We start from the raw sequence: 18258 nt of genomic DNA on the forward strand, positions 1-18258 counted from the left end.
TTTGCCATTTGACTCAGTTCGGAAAATGTCTGTGTGTGCGTATGTGTGTGTACGTATGTGACTAACAATTGCACAACGGTTACTCAGAGGTGGCCAAACCGATTTTATCAAATTACCAAACCTTAGTCTAAAATGAAAGGTACAACGTTTCCATAGGCTGCTGTTGAATTTCATTTAATTCTGACTTCCGGTTCCGGAGTTACGGGTGGAAGAGTACGGCTACGCGTGAAATTTCCATATAAATCGGTATCAGCAAGTTTTATAAAGGAAACAAAATTTCAAAAAGTGTGTTCAAACTGCTTGAATTTATAGTTTTAGCTCACTGATGCCCAATTAAACCTACATTGACCACGGTGGAACCAGAAGCTTTGATAAAGTAACCACGGTCCTGAATTGTATTTACATCTGTTTGTTAGAAATGTCTGACTGGATTTTCTCAAATTTAGTCACAAATAAGCTTACAAACTTGTTGGTCCATTTGGTTCAAATCGAATTGGTCCAAAATGCAAATGTAGCAGGAATTTTAAGATTTTACTAAAACTAAACAACTTAACCTTATTATACCTTTGGAGAAGTTTTCGTAGTTTGTCAGCCTCTTCTATTTGTTAAAACAACAGTTAGGGTGGTTCTGATTTCCCCAAGATCAAAAAATTAACTTTTCATTCATTCTAGCTAGAGCCAAACCACCTTCATCGAAGTTGTAGAACGACAAATTTTGGAAAAGTTTGCTGAAGACATGTAAGCTCTATCTGTTATATTTTTCATTTTACAACAAATTTAAAATCGAAGGATATTTCTTAAAAACTGTTTTGTTCAAATAACTTTCGCGGCATTCATTTAAAACTGCATTAGTCTTCAGACAACCTTAAGATTTTTTAAGGCGAATCATTTGTTTCATGGCACCACATATCGAACTATCTTTGTTGAAAAGTTATGAGTCCAAAAAAAATTAGGTTCTGTGGGATAACAATATCAATCATTGGGGCAAACAGTAGATAATTCTTTTTCAACTATAACTAGAGTCGTGATTAGAGTTATAATTGAGCAAAAAGGGCGAACACGATATTTTTATTAAAGTTCATAAAATTGATTTCAAAAAATCGATTTTTGATAATATAAGTACTTTTGTCTTTTGAAAATGTTCCTCTTTAAAAACTCTGAAAAACATCTGAAGGATACGTTGGAAAAAATGGAAACTGAAAAAGTTATATTAAAAATTTGGGTTTTCTAGAATTGACCCTTTGTAATATGTTTAAACTAGTTGTAACCCGGTGCGCTTCGCTACACCCATCAGAACTAAACGAAATAGTTTAAATATACCAAAAAATAACAAATATTTTAGTTACAAAAAAGAAACTTATTGTAATTCTCGCGGATAGACAATGTTCTTGGTTTGACCACCTGGAGCACAAGTAAATAAATTGGTTTGTTTTCCTACACACAATCGTTTGGAATCCCCTGGTATCATTCGAATTCGAGGTTGCAGTACATCTACTCCTTTATATTTTCTAGTTACAATGGTCCCTTAAATGGAACTTTTCAACCAAGGCACAGTTGTGGTGGGTCGATGTTGTGCAGTAACTAATATAATAGGTACACAAAGTTTCAATTGCAACATATGCGGTGCACAGTGTTGCAAAACAACGTTTTCACGATCAAAACTCAATAACTCCTGAACCATTGGCTTTGGAGAATGGATTTTTTCGAAGAAGTTTCTAGATATAAATAGACGCAACTTTGATATAATGAAATTAGGGATTAATCCCCCTAAAAGTGAGATAGAAAATTTATTTCCCAAATAATTTAGCTAGAAGCTCGTGGTCTTCAGTAAAGCTCTAGAAAATATTATTGTGAAAAACTTTACTGAAGATACTAAAGCTCAACATAGAAACAGTAGCGAGATATGTAGGGTTGTTTGGGATAGACGCCTTAAATTGGTTTTTGTAATATAACTTTTTACGATTACTTTTTATTCTATTCTACAATGTTGTTAAAGGCGATAAAATACACATTTTTTATAACAACGATGAGTCTGTAGCTCTTGAAACAACAAAGTTATTATCAATTTTCGAATATTTTTAGGTTACACCTTAAGCAACTTCCTTAATCGCAAAAATTCGTAGATGGCTTTGATTACAGTTGAAAGTACTAACTTTTAAAATATAAAAACCGTCGTCTGACGGAGACTTCTGGGTACGTAACCTATAACCAATACTCAATATTACCATCTCGCACTGAAAACCTAGTGAATCGACTGAATTAAATAATTCAACAGAATAATCCAAAGATTTATATGCGTAGCCGAATTTCCATCGATATATCAATGGATTTTATTTTGGATGGAGTAGTGTATGAAATTGAAGTCAATATACGCAATGGATTAATTCTTCAACGGATTGTATTATTTTACAAAATCGTATGGAAATGTGGTGCAAATTGTTGCTGCATCGATACGAAAACACAAAGGAGTGTTGGTGGAATTTTTTAAAAAAATATTTTGGCGATACAGAGAGTGTTAGTATATTCATTCACTTTCCGTATAATCATTGCACAATTGAACAATATTTCTTCAAATATCATAGAAGAATACAGAAAATTGAGCAAGTGACAGAGTCTCCGGAGGTATCTCGTTGAAAACTTGTTTTGTGGTGTACATCATAACTCAAAATATATTGGAGCAATCGTTTTCAAGTTTTGCACAGTTCTTCTACATATCCCCAGGTATTGATCGAAGCTTTTATTAAAATAAATTATTTCGGTGTTTCTAATGGAAATAACGAAATGACGGTACAAGTATATCCGATTCTCTGCTATTGCCAAATGAATTGTTTCACTCTCATTAAATGCCCTTTTCTGGGTTACCATATGAGGATAAACATGTTCGAATATTTTAGGTTTCGATGTACGTGTACCGATATTTCGGTATTTCCATTAGAAATAACGAAATGGCTGGTTTTAATACAACCTATCAGAAGATAGTCAACATTGTAGCATTCGTATTAACAGCCTAAAGTGTATTCTACTTCACTCCGGTTATGTTTCTGACATTACCCACCTATCTTTTTTGACTCGACTCTCAGCGAAGTGATTTCCCGATTGTTCTTGATGTTGTTTTTGTCACCTTTCTTGTGTACCGGGACTATGAATGAACACTTCCAACCATCGGGAGATTTTTGCAACTGAAGTGACACATTGAAAAGGTGCGTCAGTGTAATCGCTAAAATATCGGAATATCTTTTCAGAACAGCTGAAGGCATAGCACTTAGTCCTGGAGCATAAGACGATTTCGTTTTTTTATTGCAGAGAGAACCGATGGTTCTGAAATTATGAATACATCCATATCCAACGCACCAACGGAAACATCACGGGATGCGTTGTCGAGCTCGATGGCAGTTGGCGCATCAGTCGTGAAGACACTCGAGAAGTAGCTGGCAAATAGGGAGCACTTTGTCGCAGTCGTAGTCGCTACTTTGCCTTTGTAAACTATCCTAGACGGAAGACACGTTTCCTTTCACTTCATATTAACAAAATCCAGAAGCCCTTCGGATTTCGTCGTAAGTTTTGTTGGATGCGGATCACATATCCTTTGTACAGCAATTTATTGTAACAGTGGCACTCATTACTGGCTATTGCGAAAAAGCGCTTGAGAATAGGGCATCGTCGATTGGTGTACGCACGTAGAGCTTTGGCACGGATGCGTTTCAGATTCCGAAGCATTGCGTTCAACCAGCGAAACTTCCTGGGAGGTTGATAATTTGGACCGGATTTTTCAACACAGTCAAGGAGTAATCGATTATAGAGATCAACCGCAGCATCTACATCCACTTGATCAAGTAGTACACTCCAGACAATCAGCTGTAGTGAGCGGCGTAGTGCTACTAGAACAGTTTTGCGAAAATTACGACGATTCGCAGCTAAAGCTTCTTCATATGGTGGTGAGCTAATGGTGTAAATGGATATTTCTAAATCAGGATGATAATTATCCAAAGGAACGATCAAACTGGAAGCTTCACTCACAGAACACTCAGGCAAAGCATTATCATTGACGAAGACAAGGTCAAGAAAACGAGATCGATGGTTGGTTGACATAGTCCGTGAAAAGCTATCTCGTTCAGAAGTGAACGGTTAGCAAGATTTGTTGTCGAGGATAACGGGTTAGGGTAAGCGTACCCATGTCCAGAAGAAACCCACAAGAGTCCTGGTTGGTTGAAATCGCCAAGGACTATCATCACATCGTTTGCATCTGCCTGAGAAGAAGTGCGCTCTATGGAGTCTAGATGGAACTGCGTAATAGAGCAATCAAGTTGTTTTTTCTGGAGTAATGTAAACAGCTCCAGTAAAGTAGTTCTTCGTTTGCGTAGCAATCTTCTCCAAACTGCTTCAATGCTTAATGAACTATCCACACCAAATTCACGGAAGAAACAGCGATCCCTCGCCGCGACCATGAATACTGTTACGAGCACCTGGCTCCGCACGATAAACCGCGTAAGAATCCCCGAAGAGCTGCATCGATGTAATACGATCATCAAGCCAAGTTTCCGTCAGAACGTAAACGAGCAGCCAAGTACAAGTCCTCGATTTTCGACCTTAGCCCTCTGACGTTTTGGTAGTACAACCGCAAACCATCGGCGCCACGTGCCAAGCGTCCCGACATATTGCAAGGACGTGATGTATCCGATGGCAAGCTGGAAACCAGAAGGTTTTCAGGGAGCGGATCGTCATTTAAAGCAAAATACTCGCCTAAGAAGGGAGTTCGGAACATCCCCTCACGACCTCCGAAAGCAGGACCGGGGCAATAGAGTTGGTCGCTGGCTGGTAGCACGACTGCGTCGGAGCGCTCGAGGGCTTGCGTAGTGCGGCTTAACAGGCGTTCCGGTGATAGTAGCGCAGCGTGAATTTGTGCAGTCTCAGCGATGACGGCGGAACAATGCTTCTTCGTAACGGCGGCAGGTTATGCAAGAAAGGAATTCGAAAGTCGGCGATGTAACGTGCAGTATTGTTAGTATTTTGAAAAAAAAAAAAAAATAATGCTATAATACTCTTTAAGGAGAAAATAGGATAAAACTAGTTTGAGTACGAAGGGCGCAACGGTTTAATTCACGAGCGGTCTTGTTAGGCGAGATTGAGGTCAAATCGGTTGGAATTAACGGGATGTGGTGTTAGATCTGATGGAAACATCTCACGCACACACTCTTAATTTGTATGACTATAAATTCATGTATAATGCATTTATGTTTGTCTCATGTTAATATTAATTATGGATTTCGTTGTAGTTCTTTATATTCATAAAGTTGATATATCGTCGCTGTTGTGCTATATTATGACAAACGCCATTTTGGGGTAAACTGAATTAGATATGCCATATTACTTGTCTGAAAAATCTCTACAAAGTGGCGTTTTCAGAATTTGGAAATTCTACTTGGTCACTTAGATATAGCGAGAAACATGATGAGAAATTGTGAGTTTTTTGTTTCAAATCGCTGTATCTCGGGATTTGCTAAAGTTATATTGAATTTTTAGATATTTTTATGTGTAAAAATGTCTGAGAAACACAATGGCATCAAAATTTTCAAAAGAAAAATACACGAATTGTGATAAAAACACAATTTAAGTTATGAACTGGAAATATAGCACATTTGGCAACACTGTAACTAAAAATAACTATTTTTTCTAGATTCCCTGACTCATTACCTTTAAAATGCATCTCATCGATTGTTTATAGACCAAATGAACCCAAAGATATGAATAAAAGTTGAAAATTGATGATTTTTTTCTATGGAAAATTTTCCATGCACGATTATGACACGTCATACAAATATTGTCATCAATACACGCCTGTGATACGTGTGAGTGCGACTTTTGTTTACATTCATAATAAAAACTCGCAACATAGTCAACCGATCTTTGTAATATTTGAGAGATTAATACAGAATAGATAGATGCATCAATTGTCTTCTTTGGATTGTTTATACCATTAATAAGTTTCAAGATATTCAATATCAAACTTTAAAAATCGTTTTTCTCGAAATTTGCTAAATGGCGCTTGTCATAAGATAGCACAACAGTGACGATATCCGCTAGAACAAAATCCATAGTGAATTTATGAGGACACACAATGCGACACGTGTCCTCTTATCTCGTCTACACCCTGTTTTAATCATTCATCATCCACTAGCGAAGAGATAATAATGCCTCGAAGTATCCACTCACAACTTTCCCCCTATCAGAAATATCCGGTCTGTAAACAACAGGTCCGTCCCCATGATCCTGAAGAAAACTTCAAAGCCAACCACAGCAAAACCCCCATGAGGCTCAACGAACTGCGTGGACAAACACAGGAGCTCTATCTCTCTCTGTGTGTTTCTTCTGACCTACTGGCGGTAATGTTTCCCAAAACTTTCGTGTTGTTATGCGGTCCTCCTGACTGAGTGTGTGATCCATGCCAGTCAACAAGGGAAGATTCTTCTACTTCTATCAGGTTAACGCTACATATATATCGTACGGTAATCCCGACAGAGGGTAGGCTGAGCGGAGGAAGTTGGTACACATCGAAATTAATTTTCTCGCCTGGTACGTGCTTTCAGCAGCAGCCAGTAGCGATAGAAAATGTTCATGTTGAGCATTAGTCCGATAGTCATGGACCCGAGAGCAGCAGCTTTTACTGAGTGGGATTTTCGGAGTTCATTTACTTGTAGTTAGTGGCGACGATTGGAAAGACTCACTGCCAGCTGGCTTTTAGAATAAACATGACCTTTAGGTTTTTTGAAAATAAATTTTTCAGTCAATCTTTTTCTGAAAGAGAAAGTTTGATGGCTTTTTTTACAATACTTTTGATGTGGCAAAAGTTGATTTTTAACCCTTCACTAATTTTTACAATTGTTTCCTTAAATCAAAAAATTCCCTCGAGTTTTATATTAAACAAACTGAATTTTTTCGACGAAAAAAGTTAATGCGTTCAAATCGAATAATGTCACAAAATCAACCAACCCCCCCTCATTTTGCATCTTTCCATTCAATCCAATTTCCACGTCTCACCACGTTGAAATTCTGTCAGCGTCAATTCTCAATCAGTTTCATCGCATGTCAGTTAACGTGGCATGACTGCGGAAAATGCTGTCTCAGCTCGCAGGAAAGCAAATTTATTTCCAAAGTAAATCCCAACATTTTTGTTTCTGATGTTCGCCCAACTCCATCGAATTGTCGAACACGCCCTGTTAAAGCTTTACTACGAACCGGAAACCATCATCGGTATCCTCCTGCTCCAGCCAGCAGTGCGAAACTGACAGCTACTTTTGATTTATTTCCACCAGTCCGGTGTCAGTTTTTACTCGTGGTAGTATAAAATGTATTACTAACGTGGGTAGTAGCAAAAGCTTAGCACCATCCACGTTGGACGTTGGGTGCTGTTTGTTGAAACATATTTTACGTTGAGCCCCCGACTAATTTTAAATTTGTCATCAATCAGAAAAAAGTCGAACAATGTACAACAATGGAGATCTTTAGATTTTAAGGACCCTGGTTCGATTAATTAATGCGCTCAAATTAAATATTAAATGATTGACTATACAGAGGAGTCTCCATATGATTATATAATAATTATTATATAAGCATAAGCATAAAGCATAAGCATAAGAGATCGCCCGTAGTTGCTACTCCGTTATTGACCAGAACCAAATTAGGTTGCAAAATGTTGATTGGAACAACATGCTTGGGAATAACATGATGAGCCACATTGTACAATCTATTCCGATCCCTGCATGCTGATCAATACCGACGCCGGCTACGTCCGAATGCAGATCTTCTGGGAAAGGAAGGAATGTTAGTCCGATACATGTTGCTACTAGAGACCGAGGAATCCTCTGCATCTCCACATGTATCACGGGAAGGGGAGAGTTGTTAGTAAGTGTGCCAATAGCGTTATCATGTAATAATTGCTCTGGGCAGCCGGCTGCCGAGAATTTGGGAAATTTATCATTTGTTGTATTAATACGAATAGCAAAATAAGCAACTTGAACTCCGGATAGCCGGCTATAAGGAGCACTGCTTATATTTTTTAATAATATTCAATCACGCGACGAATTTATTCGTGGTTTCTATCGTGTCGGTGCTGATTTTACCCGGCGATCGTTTGAATAAAATGAGGAATCTTATACCGAAGGTTCATCAGACTCTTCCATAGGTGTCGCGGAGTTGGTAGTTTGGAAGGAAATAGGGTCTAGGATTCGCTCCAAGCAAGCGATGCGACCTGTAAAGCATAGTTTATTAGGGATCATCCATAAATGACGTAGCATTTTTTGAGCAATTTTTACCAGCCCCCTCCCCCATCGTAGCATTTCGTCACAAACCTCTAAATACCCCCTGGTAATTACGTAGCTTGACGGTAACTCCCCCCCCCCCCTGTCCCCGTGATTTTTTTAAATAAAAACCGATGTTAGTTATTCCCCTTTGAAAAAGCTACATAGCCTGACATGACCCCCTACCCTCCAGTCGTCACACATCATCACAAAATGCAAAACTCTCCTCTCCCCCATATAATGCTACGTCATTTATGGATGATCCCTTAGTTTGTAGTTCAGTTAGTTTTCGAAAACACGATCGCTCGAAAAAGATCTTGTTAAGTTTTTTGTTCTTCTAAAATCTGGGTAGCCGGCTACCGAGAGTATCCTATGTTTTCTAAACAAAAGCAATTTCAACTCCACACAGCCGATCGTGGGAGTATTGCCCAGAAAAACTAATCTTATCTGCTTAATGGGCCGGATCACTATTTATTGCGACATTATTTAGACTAACTTCGCTATTCCTTCTCTACGATATATTTTTTGGGTTGCAAACTATCGAGTGATAACACGTTATACAAAGAGTTATGATAGCTCTAGATGTTATAAATCAGCGAAAGTGTTTCCTATTTCTAATATCGGATTGTTTGTGAAATACATGTATACGAACGATTATATCGAACATTGAAGGGAAATACAAAGGATCGTTAACCTGATGGACGGGCTTGTTACCAGAAACGGAACTTGAAATTAGATTCATTAAAACAGACGCGGCGAATTTTCAGTACGTATTGATCCGCGTTCATCGATACTACTCAAATTAAAGTCTTATTGGAGCTGATTATTCACTTACCAATAGCTTTTTCAATATAATAAACTTTCCCCAAAAGTTGAACAAAATCTATTTTCACACATCGTCGAACCTCCTGTGTATTGAAAATGTCCAAAACTATTGATTGTCAACTACCAATAACTTTCCCTTCAATATAAAACACTCCCGAAAAGTTGACAAAAAATTCGATTTTGACACATCGTCGGACCCCCCCCCCCCCTTTGCTTAGAAAATGTCCAAAACTATTGATTTTCAACTGCCAACAACATGTCCTTCAATAGTTATTTATTTCCAAACAATTGAAATTTAACCGCATCAACTTCAACTCCAATAAACGGGAAAGTAACGCAAAATGTATCGCGATAACCACCGATGAATTATCGACGATGACGATGAATCCGACGATACATTATCGTTAACGGAGTTTCCGATGACGTTGACGGGTGGTTAACGTTATCGACGATGACGATTAATTATCGATTAACAACTCTGAACCTTAAGGTTCGCCCAGGTTAAGTCTTCGGTACGGAGCAATACCTCGACCTAGGAACTTCTAGCATGTTGTTAGTCGCCTCTTACGACATGGGAGCAGTTCCCAGAGGTTCTATTCTTGGCTGAAATAGTGCAAAAAGATTTCAGCCCGCCGGACACCACACGGCTTTTATATAATAATTATTATATAATTATAAAAGTCAGAATTTATTTATTTATTCTTATTTTTCATCTGACCTATGTTGGTCTACATGAAATGTAGTTGAATGGGAAAAGCCCTTTCACGATATACTTCAGAAACAATCCTCAAATGGGCGTAAAAACCCATTATCTTTTCATATATTCACACCTGATTACAATGGATTCACACTACAATAAAATATAATCACATAGTACACAGCATTCAAAAATACAAATATTACAAGAAAAATGAATCTTAAAATCTAAGTCTATTTTTGAAAACATCACAAGATACAGAAAAGTCAAAATGGCCATAAACACTATTAAAAACATTACACATCGCCCTACTGGGTTCGTTTTGATCGTACTCGGTGCGTTGAAACTCGAGTCTTAAAAAGTTATGCGATCTGAGACTTCTCGGGCGCACATTGACATTTATTTGTGAGAGAATATCTGGAGCATCTATTTGGCCAGTTAATATCTTCCCAACAAATACTGCTCTAAATGTGTTCCGCCTTTTGGCTAGGATTTCCATATCGAGCAGACGACAGCGATTGATGTACGGTGGTAGCTCTGTTGGGTTACGCCACGGCAGAGTTCTAAGAACAAAACGGAGGAATCTTGCCTGCACTGCTTCTATTCGCATATCCAAATGCTTGTGTAAGGACACCAAATGGGTGCTGAATCTTCCAAGACAGATCGCACAAGTGAAAAATAGAGTGCCCGCAAACAATATGGATCAGTGAACTCTTTGGCGATTCTTATAATGAAACTAATTATTTGCCGTGTGCTGTAACATGAGAGTAATGATTTCTGAATGTCAGTTGTGAGTCCAGAAGTACACCGAGGTCTCTGACAACTGTCATTCTCTCTAGCGATTCCCCGGAGATGGTGTAGTTCCAGAGTATTGGATTTTTTCTACATGTAAAAGATATTATGGAGCACTTGGACACGCTGAGAGCCAGCAAGTTGCGATTACACCAACTACAGAAAGCATCTAAGTGTTGCTGTAGTTCCTTGCAATCTTCTATTGACCGCACAATAAGAAATAGTTTGAGATCATCGGCATATATAAGTCTATACCCAGGAGGTATAACAAAACAAACGTCATTGAAGAACAACGAGAAAAACAACGGTCCTAGATTTCTCCCTTGAGGTACTCCGGACAAGTTGATGAAACTGTATGACTCGTTATTTCCTAATTTTACAGACAGAGAACGATTTACGAGATATGATTTAAGCCACCGTATAAAATTTTCCGAAGCGCCCAGCCGCTTCATCTTTGCCAGTAGAAGAGAGTGATCTACACGACCGAATGCAGCCTTGAGATCCGTGTATACAGTATCGACCTGAGATCCAAGTTCAATATTATTAATACAGAGCGAAGTGAATTGGGCTAGATTAGTAGTTGTCAATCTACCAGGAAAAAAGCCATGTTGGTCCTTCGATATATATGCTCTGGTCTCACGAAATAGCACATTTCCTACTAATATTTCAAATAACTTTGAGCCTGCGCAGAGTGAAGTTATGCCACGATAGTTCGCAACATTTTGCCTATCACCTTTTTTAAAAACCGGAAACATAACTGATTTTTTCCAACAGACGGGGAACGTTGATTGCGACAGCGATTGGTTAAAAATTAGTCTTAAAGGCGTACACAATGCGCTTGCGCATCTTTTCAGTATAATGGAAGGAATACCATCTGGTCCTGCCGATGTTGAAGACTTTACCTTTCTCATACCAGTTAGAATATCTTCGTCAGTAAATTGAATAATGCCTAAATTAATTACATCATGAGGGACATCCTGATGACTATGTTCCATCTGAGTAGAGTCGGCCGAGACTTTTTTTAACACTCTTGAGAAATGCTGCGCAAATAGGTCACAGATGCTGCTTGGGGTACTTGATGTTTCATTTGCAAGGAACATATTGGAAGGAAGCCCATTTTCTTTACGTTTCCCGTTAACGAAAGACCAAAACTGCTTTGGATTTTGTTTCAGGTTCGATTGGGTTTGTGCGACGTGTCTTGAATAGAAAAAGCGATTATATGTCTTGTAACTGTTGCTGGCTTCAATAAACTCTCGTTTTGTGAGGGGGTTTCGTCGGCTGGTGTAATGCCGAAGTGCAGCTGCTCGCTGTCTTTTCAGTTTACGTAATTGACGATTGGACCACGCTGGTTTTGGTCGGGGACGTGGTGCGGGAACATGTAGTTTAAAAAGTTGTTTTAGGACTAGTGAAAGTTTTTCTACGGCAACATCTACATCGATCGCGGAATTCAGCAAAGTCTCCCAATTAATTGCCTGCAGTGAGTTCTGGAGCCTATCGAAATCAGTTTTTGAAAAATTGAACTCCCTGACATCTAGCATTTCGTCATAAACAACTAACTGGAGACAGATCTGCGTTACTAGAAGAGGAGGATGGTGTGCGTCACAAGCAACTAACGGCTCAAGGGCTTCTGAAACGGTGCAGTTAATAGAAGCTTCTTCATTTACGAAAAGGAGGTCCAGGGTTCGATTTCGTCTGTTATTTACTGTACACATTTGCAGCATGTTCAATACAGACATTCCGTCCAGTAAGGCAATACTCGCTCTAGAGAAGGTTGATTCAGAAGGGTCTGGGAAGGCATAGCCGAAGGAGGTACTTTTCCATGAAAGTCCAGATTGATTATAATCACCAAACAGTAGATGAGCAGTGTTGGGTTGAATGGAAGTTGCGATGTCAAGTGCTGAGTCTATGTGCTTCTGAAAAATATCTATATCACATGCGGAGTCGGGGGGAATATACACTACACCAACACAGATATTAGTATCACGACCGCGAATATCTACCCATAGTTGTTCGAGATCGGTTCTAGCAGTTTTATGTTTAGACGAGAGCCGGTTGGACACTGCGATAAGCACACCACCACCGCGTTTTTTCCCTGTACTGTCTGGATCGCGATCGTTACGGTAAGCCGTGTACTTTGAGCCGAATAACTGGAGTGAATTGATTTGATCATTCAGCCACGTTTCGGTTAGAACAATAACATCATATTCGGCGTCTGAAACAGCGATGAACAGCTCGTCAATTTTGATGCGTAGTCCTCTCACGTTCTGATAGTAGATACTAAGATGTTCCTACAAGTAATGTCCTGACGGTTGAGCGGTAGAAAGGTGAGCGGCGACAGCGTCCACCTTTAATGGGGGTGGGTTTTCAGCGGGAGCAGCATCTGTATGTCCTACTTCGGAAGAACATATACATTCATTGCATTTACCTGACAGGGAAAGGTTGCTATCATAACGTAAAAGGTCCGTGGAGAGCAGAACGTCGTTGATGGAATCTGGCTGATTGCACCCGTCGGAATGCTGCAATTGTGGATCTAGTTTAAGGTGCGCAATACCTTAAACTAGATCCACCTTATTTGAATCAAGAAATCTAGAATTGTTTAAACGTGAGGTAAATATAAAAGGAGTGACAATCAAAAATATGTGTAAATTGGTTAAACTTTTTATTAATTCTATTTTATACTATTCTAACCCTTACACAGCCAGTATTGAAAAGCATCCTGTAAAACACTGCCGTTGTACTTTAGTGTTTTTCTTGTCAACATTAATATTTGAAGCATATTATAATATGTCGAAAATATTAAAACGGCCAGTCTTACTGTGCAGAGTTGCGTTTGAAGATGTTTCAATATTATTCAGCAATTGAATTATTCATTTAATGAACAATTTAACCAACGAATCTTTTTGAAACTTGAATGAGGATGAAACGAGGACAACCGTACCGACCGTTTCATATTAGAGGGAGTTGAGTTAAATCATTGGGAGTGACTTGGCTAAGAAGGTTAACCAAAGGAGTGAGTCCTTTTGGATGGGACAGAGGTATTTACACCTTGCCCTGACTAATGAGCCTAAGTTAAAGCGCCTTTTCTCGCTCTCTGAAATAAGAAATTAATGAATTTAATCCTTAAAGGCGTCCATTGTTCTTCAAACCTTGTGAAAATCATCTCAGTGTCAATACGTTACTGTGTCAATTTTGAGATAGTTTTCGCAATGTTGTTTTAAAACAACAATCCGCAGTTAAGGGTTAAAGAAAATAATTTTTCGTATATGGGTTTATATGGGCTTCAATACTATTTCAATAAAAGAAAGATGAAATAATTTTGGTAACTGAAAACTTAGTTCGAATACCATTTGTTAATTATGTTAATTACTTTATCTGACAATTTACTGTCCGAAAAGCGGAAAAGTCAGACGGTGCAAGAAATGAATGATCCCATCTTCTCCCAGGACATGGAAGCAGGAATACATTGGATCAATGGATTGAAGCGAATCAGATCTCGCCTACTAATCTTGAACCCGCAGTCTTTGGCCAAACTTTTTATTAAAAAATCTAATCATGTTTCTTTTGTTTAATTCATGCAGAATAAAGAAAAAATATTTACTCAAGCTTCCGTTTTAGCGAATGTGAATTACTGGGTCTTTCGTCTCCTTGGTCATTTTCCTCGCTGCAGTTTGCCTTGTACTGCACCTCGCTGACAACTGTCTTTTGCGTCTTCTTGAGGCTCCGTATGAAGATGGCTCAAACTTTTTTATATTGGGCGATGTTCTGGCGTATTGGGATGGTTCATGTCCTTGGGCACTATCTGGACATTGTTCGCGCCATACCACTCCATGGCATTTTTTCCGTATCGAAAAGATGCCAAATACACCCAAAACAGAACGGGACAGTTTTGCTGTATATATTTTTGTAGGTACTTCTACACATAAATTTTCTGGTTGATAGTCCCGGTTACGATGTAAATGTTGCTTTTCAAGCCACGGGAACAGTTGGCCTGCTATACGAAATATATCTTTGCGAACTTCGCCAGCTTAATGTGTTTCAAAATCTTTTCCATCTTTCCTCTTCCAGTTGAAATATAATATTACTGCCAAGAAATCTGTTTAAAGTCTGCATTGATGTAGGTTTCCTCATCCTGGGCCACGCAATCAAACTTCATCAGCATCTTCATGTACAGCGATCGTTCTCTGGCCGGCTTGTTTTACTTATCGTCACGATTTGGAATCTCCACCTTCTTGTTAGCTCTACGCACGGTTGTGGGCTATACTCCCAGCTTGCTGGCGACAACTCGGACAGATAGGTTAGGGTTCCACTGGAAGACATTAAACCGTCAGAGTGCGAAGCTCTGTTCGCCGTTTCAGTAGTTTTCTGTCCCACCGTGCGCCACCTCACGTGATAACGAGCAAAACATTTTACCCTTACACGGAAACGACCCAGTCACTAAACTTCATCCCTCAATTCTTCATCCGTGTAAATGTTTGAGCACTTTCAAAGTTTTTTCCTCGGTCGCAAATATTTGCCGGTTGCTGGTGGCTTTCCTGCCGGGATACGGATATAGGTATACTGAGGCAAGTGGCTGTTGTCGTTCGCTAACGCAAGCAGTGACAAGAAAAATAACTGCTCTCTTAAACTTTCGCTGATGGAAAACCCGGATAACTTCTGACACAATCCGTGTGCAAAGAGCTAACTTGGTCTGTCCCACCTTGTCAAGCAAGATGGAGCCGAAGCCGAGTCGCGGCAGGGCTGCTGTTGGCAGAGAGCTCGACGGAGGTAAAAAATTGCGAATAGTTCTTGACGGGGAAAAGTTGTTTGATGAGAGTCGCAGTTGTACTTGATAGATTCGTTTTAAACTGGTTTAGCTAACCTTGAACTCGAAGTCAAATTTGAGTTGAATAACCAGTGAAATTAATTTTAACTGAATTTATGCCTAAGATTTTCGATGATGAATGAAAATCTTAGGCATATGAAAATGAAAATCATGAAAATCCACGGGAAAATTTACGAGAAATCCAGCATAAAATTTTTCGCTTGAAACCCTACCTAGAAATTCCGCGTGAAATTTCTCAGAGTTTCACGTAAGATTTCACGTTGGATTTCCCGTGGGATTTCACGCGGAATGCTGTGCGGATTTTTACATGAAATTTTCCGTGAAAATTCATGTAAAATTCCGCGCGGAAGATCATGTGAAATTTTACTTGAAGATTCATGTGGAATTTCACGTTGAACGTCGCGCGGAATTTCACACGAAATCTTACGCGAAATTTCGCGTGAAATTCCACGCGAAATTACAGGCAGGCTTTCATGTGGAATTTCCCGCGCAATTTCACGTAAAATTTCGCTGAAAATTCCATGTGAAGCTCAGCGTGAAAATAGCGCACAAATTCGCGTGAAATGCCACGCGAAATTTGCGTACATTTCCACGTGAAATTTCACATGAATTTCAGCGAAAAATTTTACGTGAAGCGTCCCGGGAAACTTCAAGCGGAATTCTACGTGAAATACAACGTAAAATTTCTCGTGATATTTGACGTTGAATTTCGCTTGAAGTTCACGCGGAATTTTACGTAGAATTGCTTAAAATTTTATGTGGAATAATACGCGATATTTCACATGAAATTCCACGCGGAACACGCGAAATTTCAGGCGCATTTTCACGTGAATTTCCACGCAAAGTTTCACGTGAAATTTCACCAAAACAATCGCGTGAGATTCCCCGTGAAATTTACGCTTAATTTAACGTAAATTTCCGCGTGAAATACCGCTTGGAAATCACCGTGAAATCCCACGTGAAATTTCGCATAAAATTCCAGGCGAAATTTCACTTGAAATTCCACTTGGAGTTCCGCCAGAAACCCCACGTGAAATTTCACGTGAATTTCCGAATAAAATTTCATGTGAAATTCCGTTTAAAAGTTCATGTGAAGTTTTGCGTGAAATTGCACGTGAAATTCGTTCCGCGCAAAATTCCGCGTGGAATTTCACCTGAAATTTAGCGTGAAATTCTAGTGAAATTAAATTCACGTGAAATTCCGCGGGAAATATCACATGGAATTCCGCGAAAAAAAATTTGCGATATTTTGCGTTTAGCTCCACGTAAAATTACACGTGATATGCCATATGAAATATTACGTATAATTCCACAGAAAATTTCACCTGAAATTTCGCGTGAAATTCCCCGTGAAATTTCACGTGAAAATTAACGCGGAATACACGTGGAGTTCCACGTAAAATTTCATTTAAAAATCCGCGTCAAATTTCACGTAAAATTGAACTTAAAATTCTACGTGAAAGTCCACGTGAAGTTACTGGTGAATTTTATCGTAAAATTTCGCGTGGAATCCCGCGTGAAAATCTACGTGAAATCCCACGTAAAAAATTTCCACTCAAAATTCCACGTGAAACTTCGTGTGAATTTCACGTAAATTTTTTTGCTCAATTTCGTTCGAAATTTCACGCGGAATTTCATCTCAAATTTTACGCGTCGTTTCATGCAGAATTTCATGTGATGTTCTATGTAAAATTTCATGTGGAACTCCGCGTGGGATTTCACGTTCAATTTCGTGCGAAATTTTACGTGAAATTTTATGCAGAATTTCTCGTAAAATTTCGCTCGGTTTTCTACTTGAATTTTCAAGTGAAATTTCACGTTGAATTCCTTGTTAGATTTCACGCGGAATTCCACGTGAAATTATAGGTGGAATTTTATGCGGAATTTTACGTGAAATTTAACGCGGAATTTGACAGGAAATCTAATCCTATGTGAAATTCAGCGTTACGTTTTTAAAGGCCATTTTGTTTCTTTTTACCATTGTTTTTATTAGACTTTCGAAATTTCCCGCACTGATGTTGCTCCATACTGATTTAATCATTTTCCTGCGCCCTGCAACTATCCCACGTAGTATGTGTTAACGAAAATATCGCGAAACACCATATTCCAAATATTCTCAATCGATATGATATCCGAAGAAATAGTTATAAGAATTGTAAGCATTTGAAAAAAATAATTTTGAAAGGAATAAACATGATGACAAATATATAAAAAACTCCAGCAACTATTCTACTGTGCAATTAATTAGAATTGAGCGCCATGTTCACCAATCATTTTGAGATATCTGGCGAAAGAAATCTTTCATCCTCACTTAGTAAACGATTAAATTTCGCACTATTCATAGAAGAACAGGCATAAATCTCCCCATCCCTATGAATCTTAGGTACGTTCCCTCTACCAAGATCTACATTCATTAACCCTGATAAGCCAATTTAATCCAATCTTAGTGGCATAATCAAGTGCCCCCGTCGACAGGTTGCCATCGTCATTATCCTAGGTGCTAATATAATTAATATGTGTAACAATATCATCCATTATAGAGCAAATCCCTAGCTCTCTTCTCACTGCTATTTGATAAGCAGGATACAATCTGTTCCGTTTTTTCCCCTACCTGTAAAGCGTAAGCCTTCTTCCATGCCATGATCTGCTCCGACTGATTCCGGCACCGGGATCTCAGCTCGTTGATAATAAGATGCGCGTTTTTCATGTCCTTGGGTTCTTCCTGTCGAGGATAAGCGGAAGAAAATCGACATCAGAATTAACAGCTATTAAAACAGCATTATTTTTGAATAGTAATTTATGCGCCTGGCATCAACGGATAGGGTTAC

General features: G+C 38.9%; 1 protein-coding gene across 4 annotated transcripts in view; it reads right to left on the reverse strand.

Moving 5' to 3' along the window:
• LOC131678499 (uncharacterized) overlaps positions 1-18258 on the reverse strand; it is a 354661-nt gene that overhangs the window by 10302 nt on the left and 326101 nt on the right. For all 4 annotated transcript variants that reach the window (XM_058958693.1, XM_058958691.1, XM_058958690.1 and 1 more), the window contains one exon: positions 18042-18152. In XM_058958693.1, coding sequence (XP_058814676.1) covers positions 18042-18152 — 111 coding nt within the window. The remainder of the gene's footprint in view (positions 1-18041; positions 18153-18258) is intronic.

This window comes from Topomyia yanbarensis, chromosome 2 (genome assembly GCF_030247195.1).
Source record: "Topomyia yanbarensis strain Yona2022 chromosome 2, ASM3024719v1, whole genome shotgun sequence".
Lineage (NCBI taxonomy): Eukaryota > Metazoa > Arthropoda > Insecta > Diptera > Culicidae > Topomyia > Topomyia yanbarensis.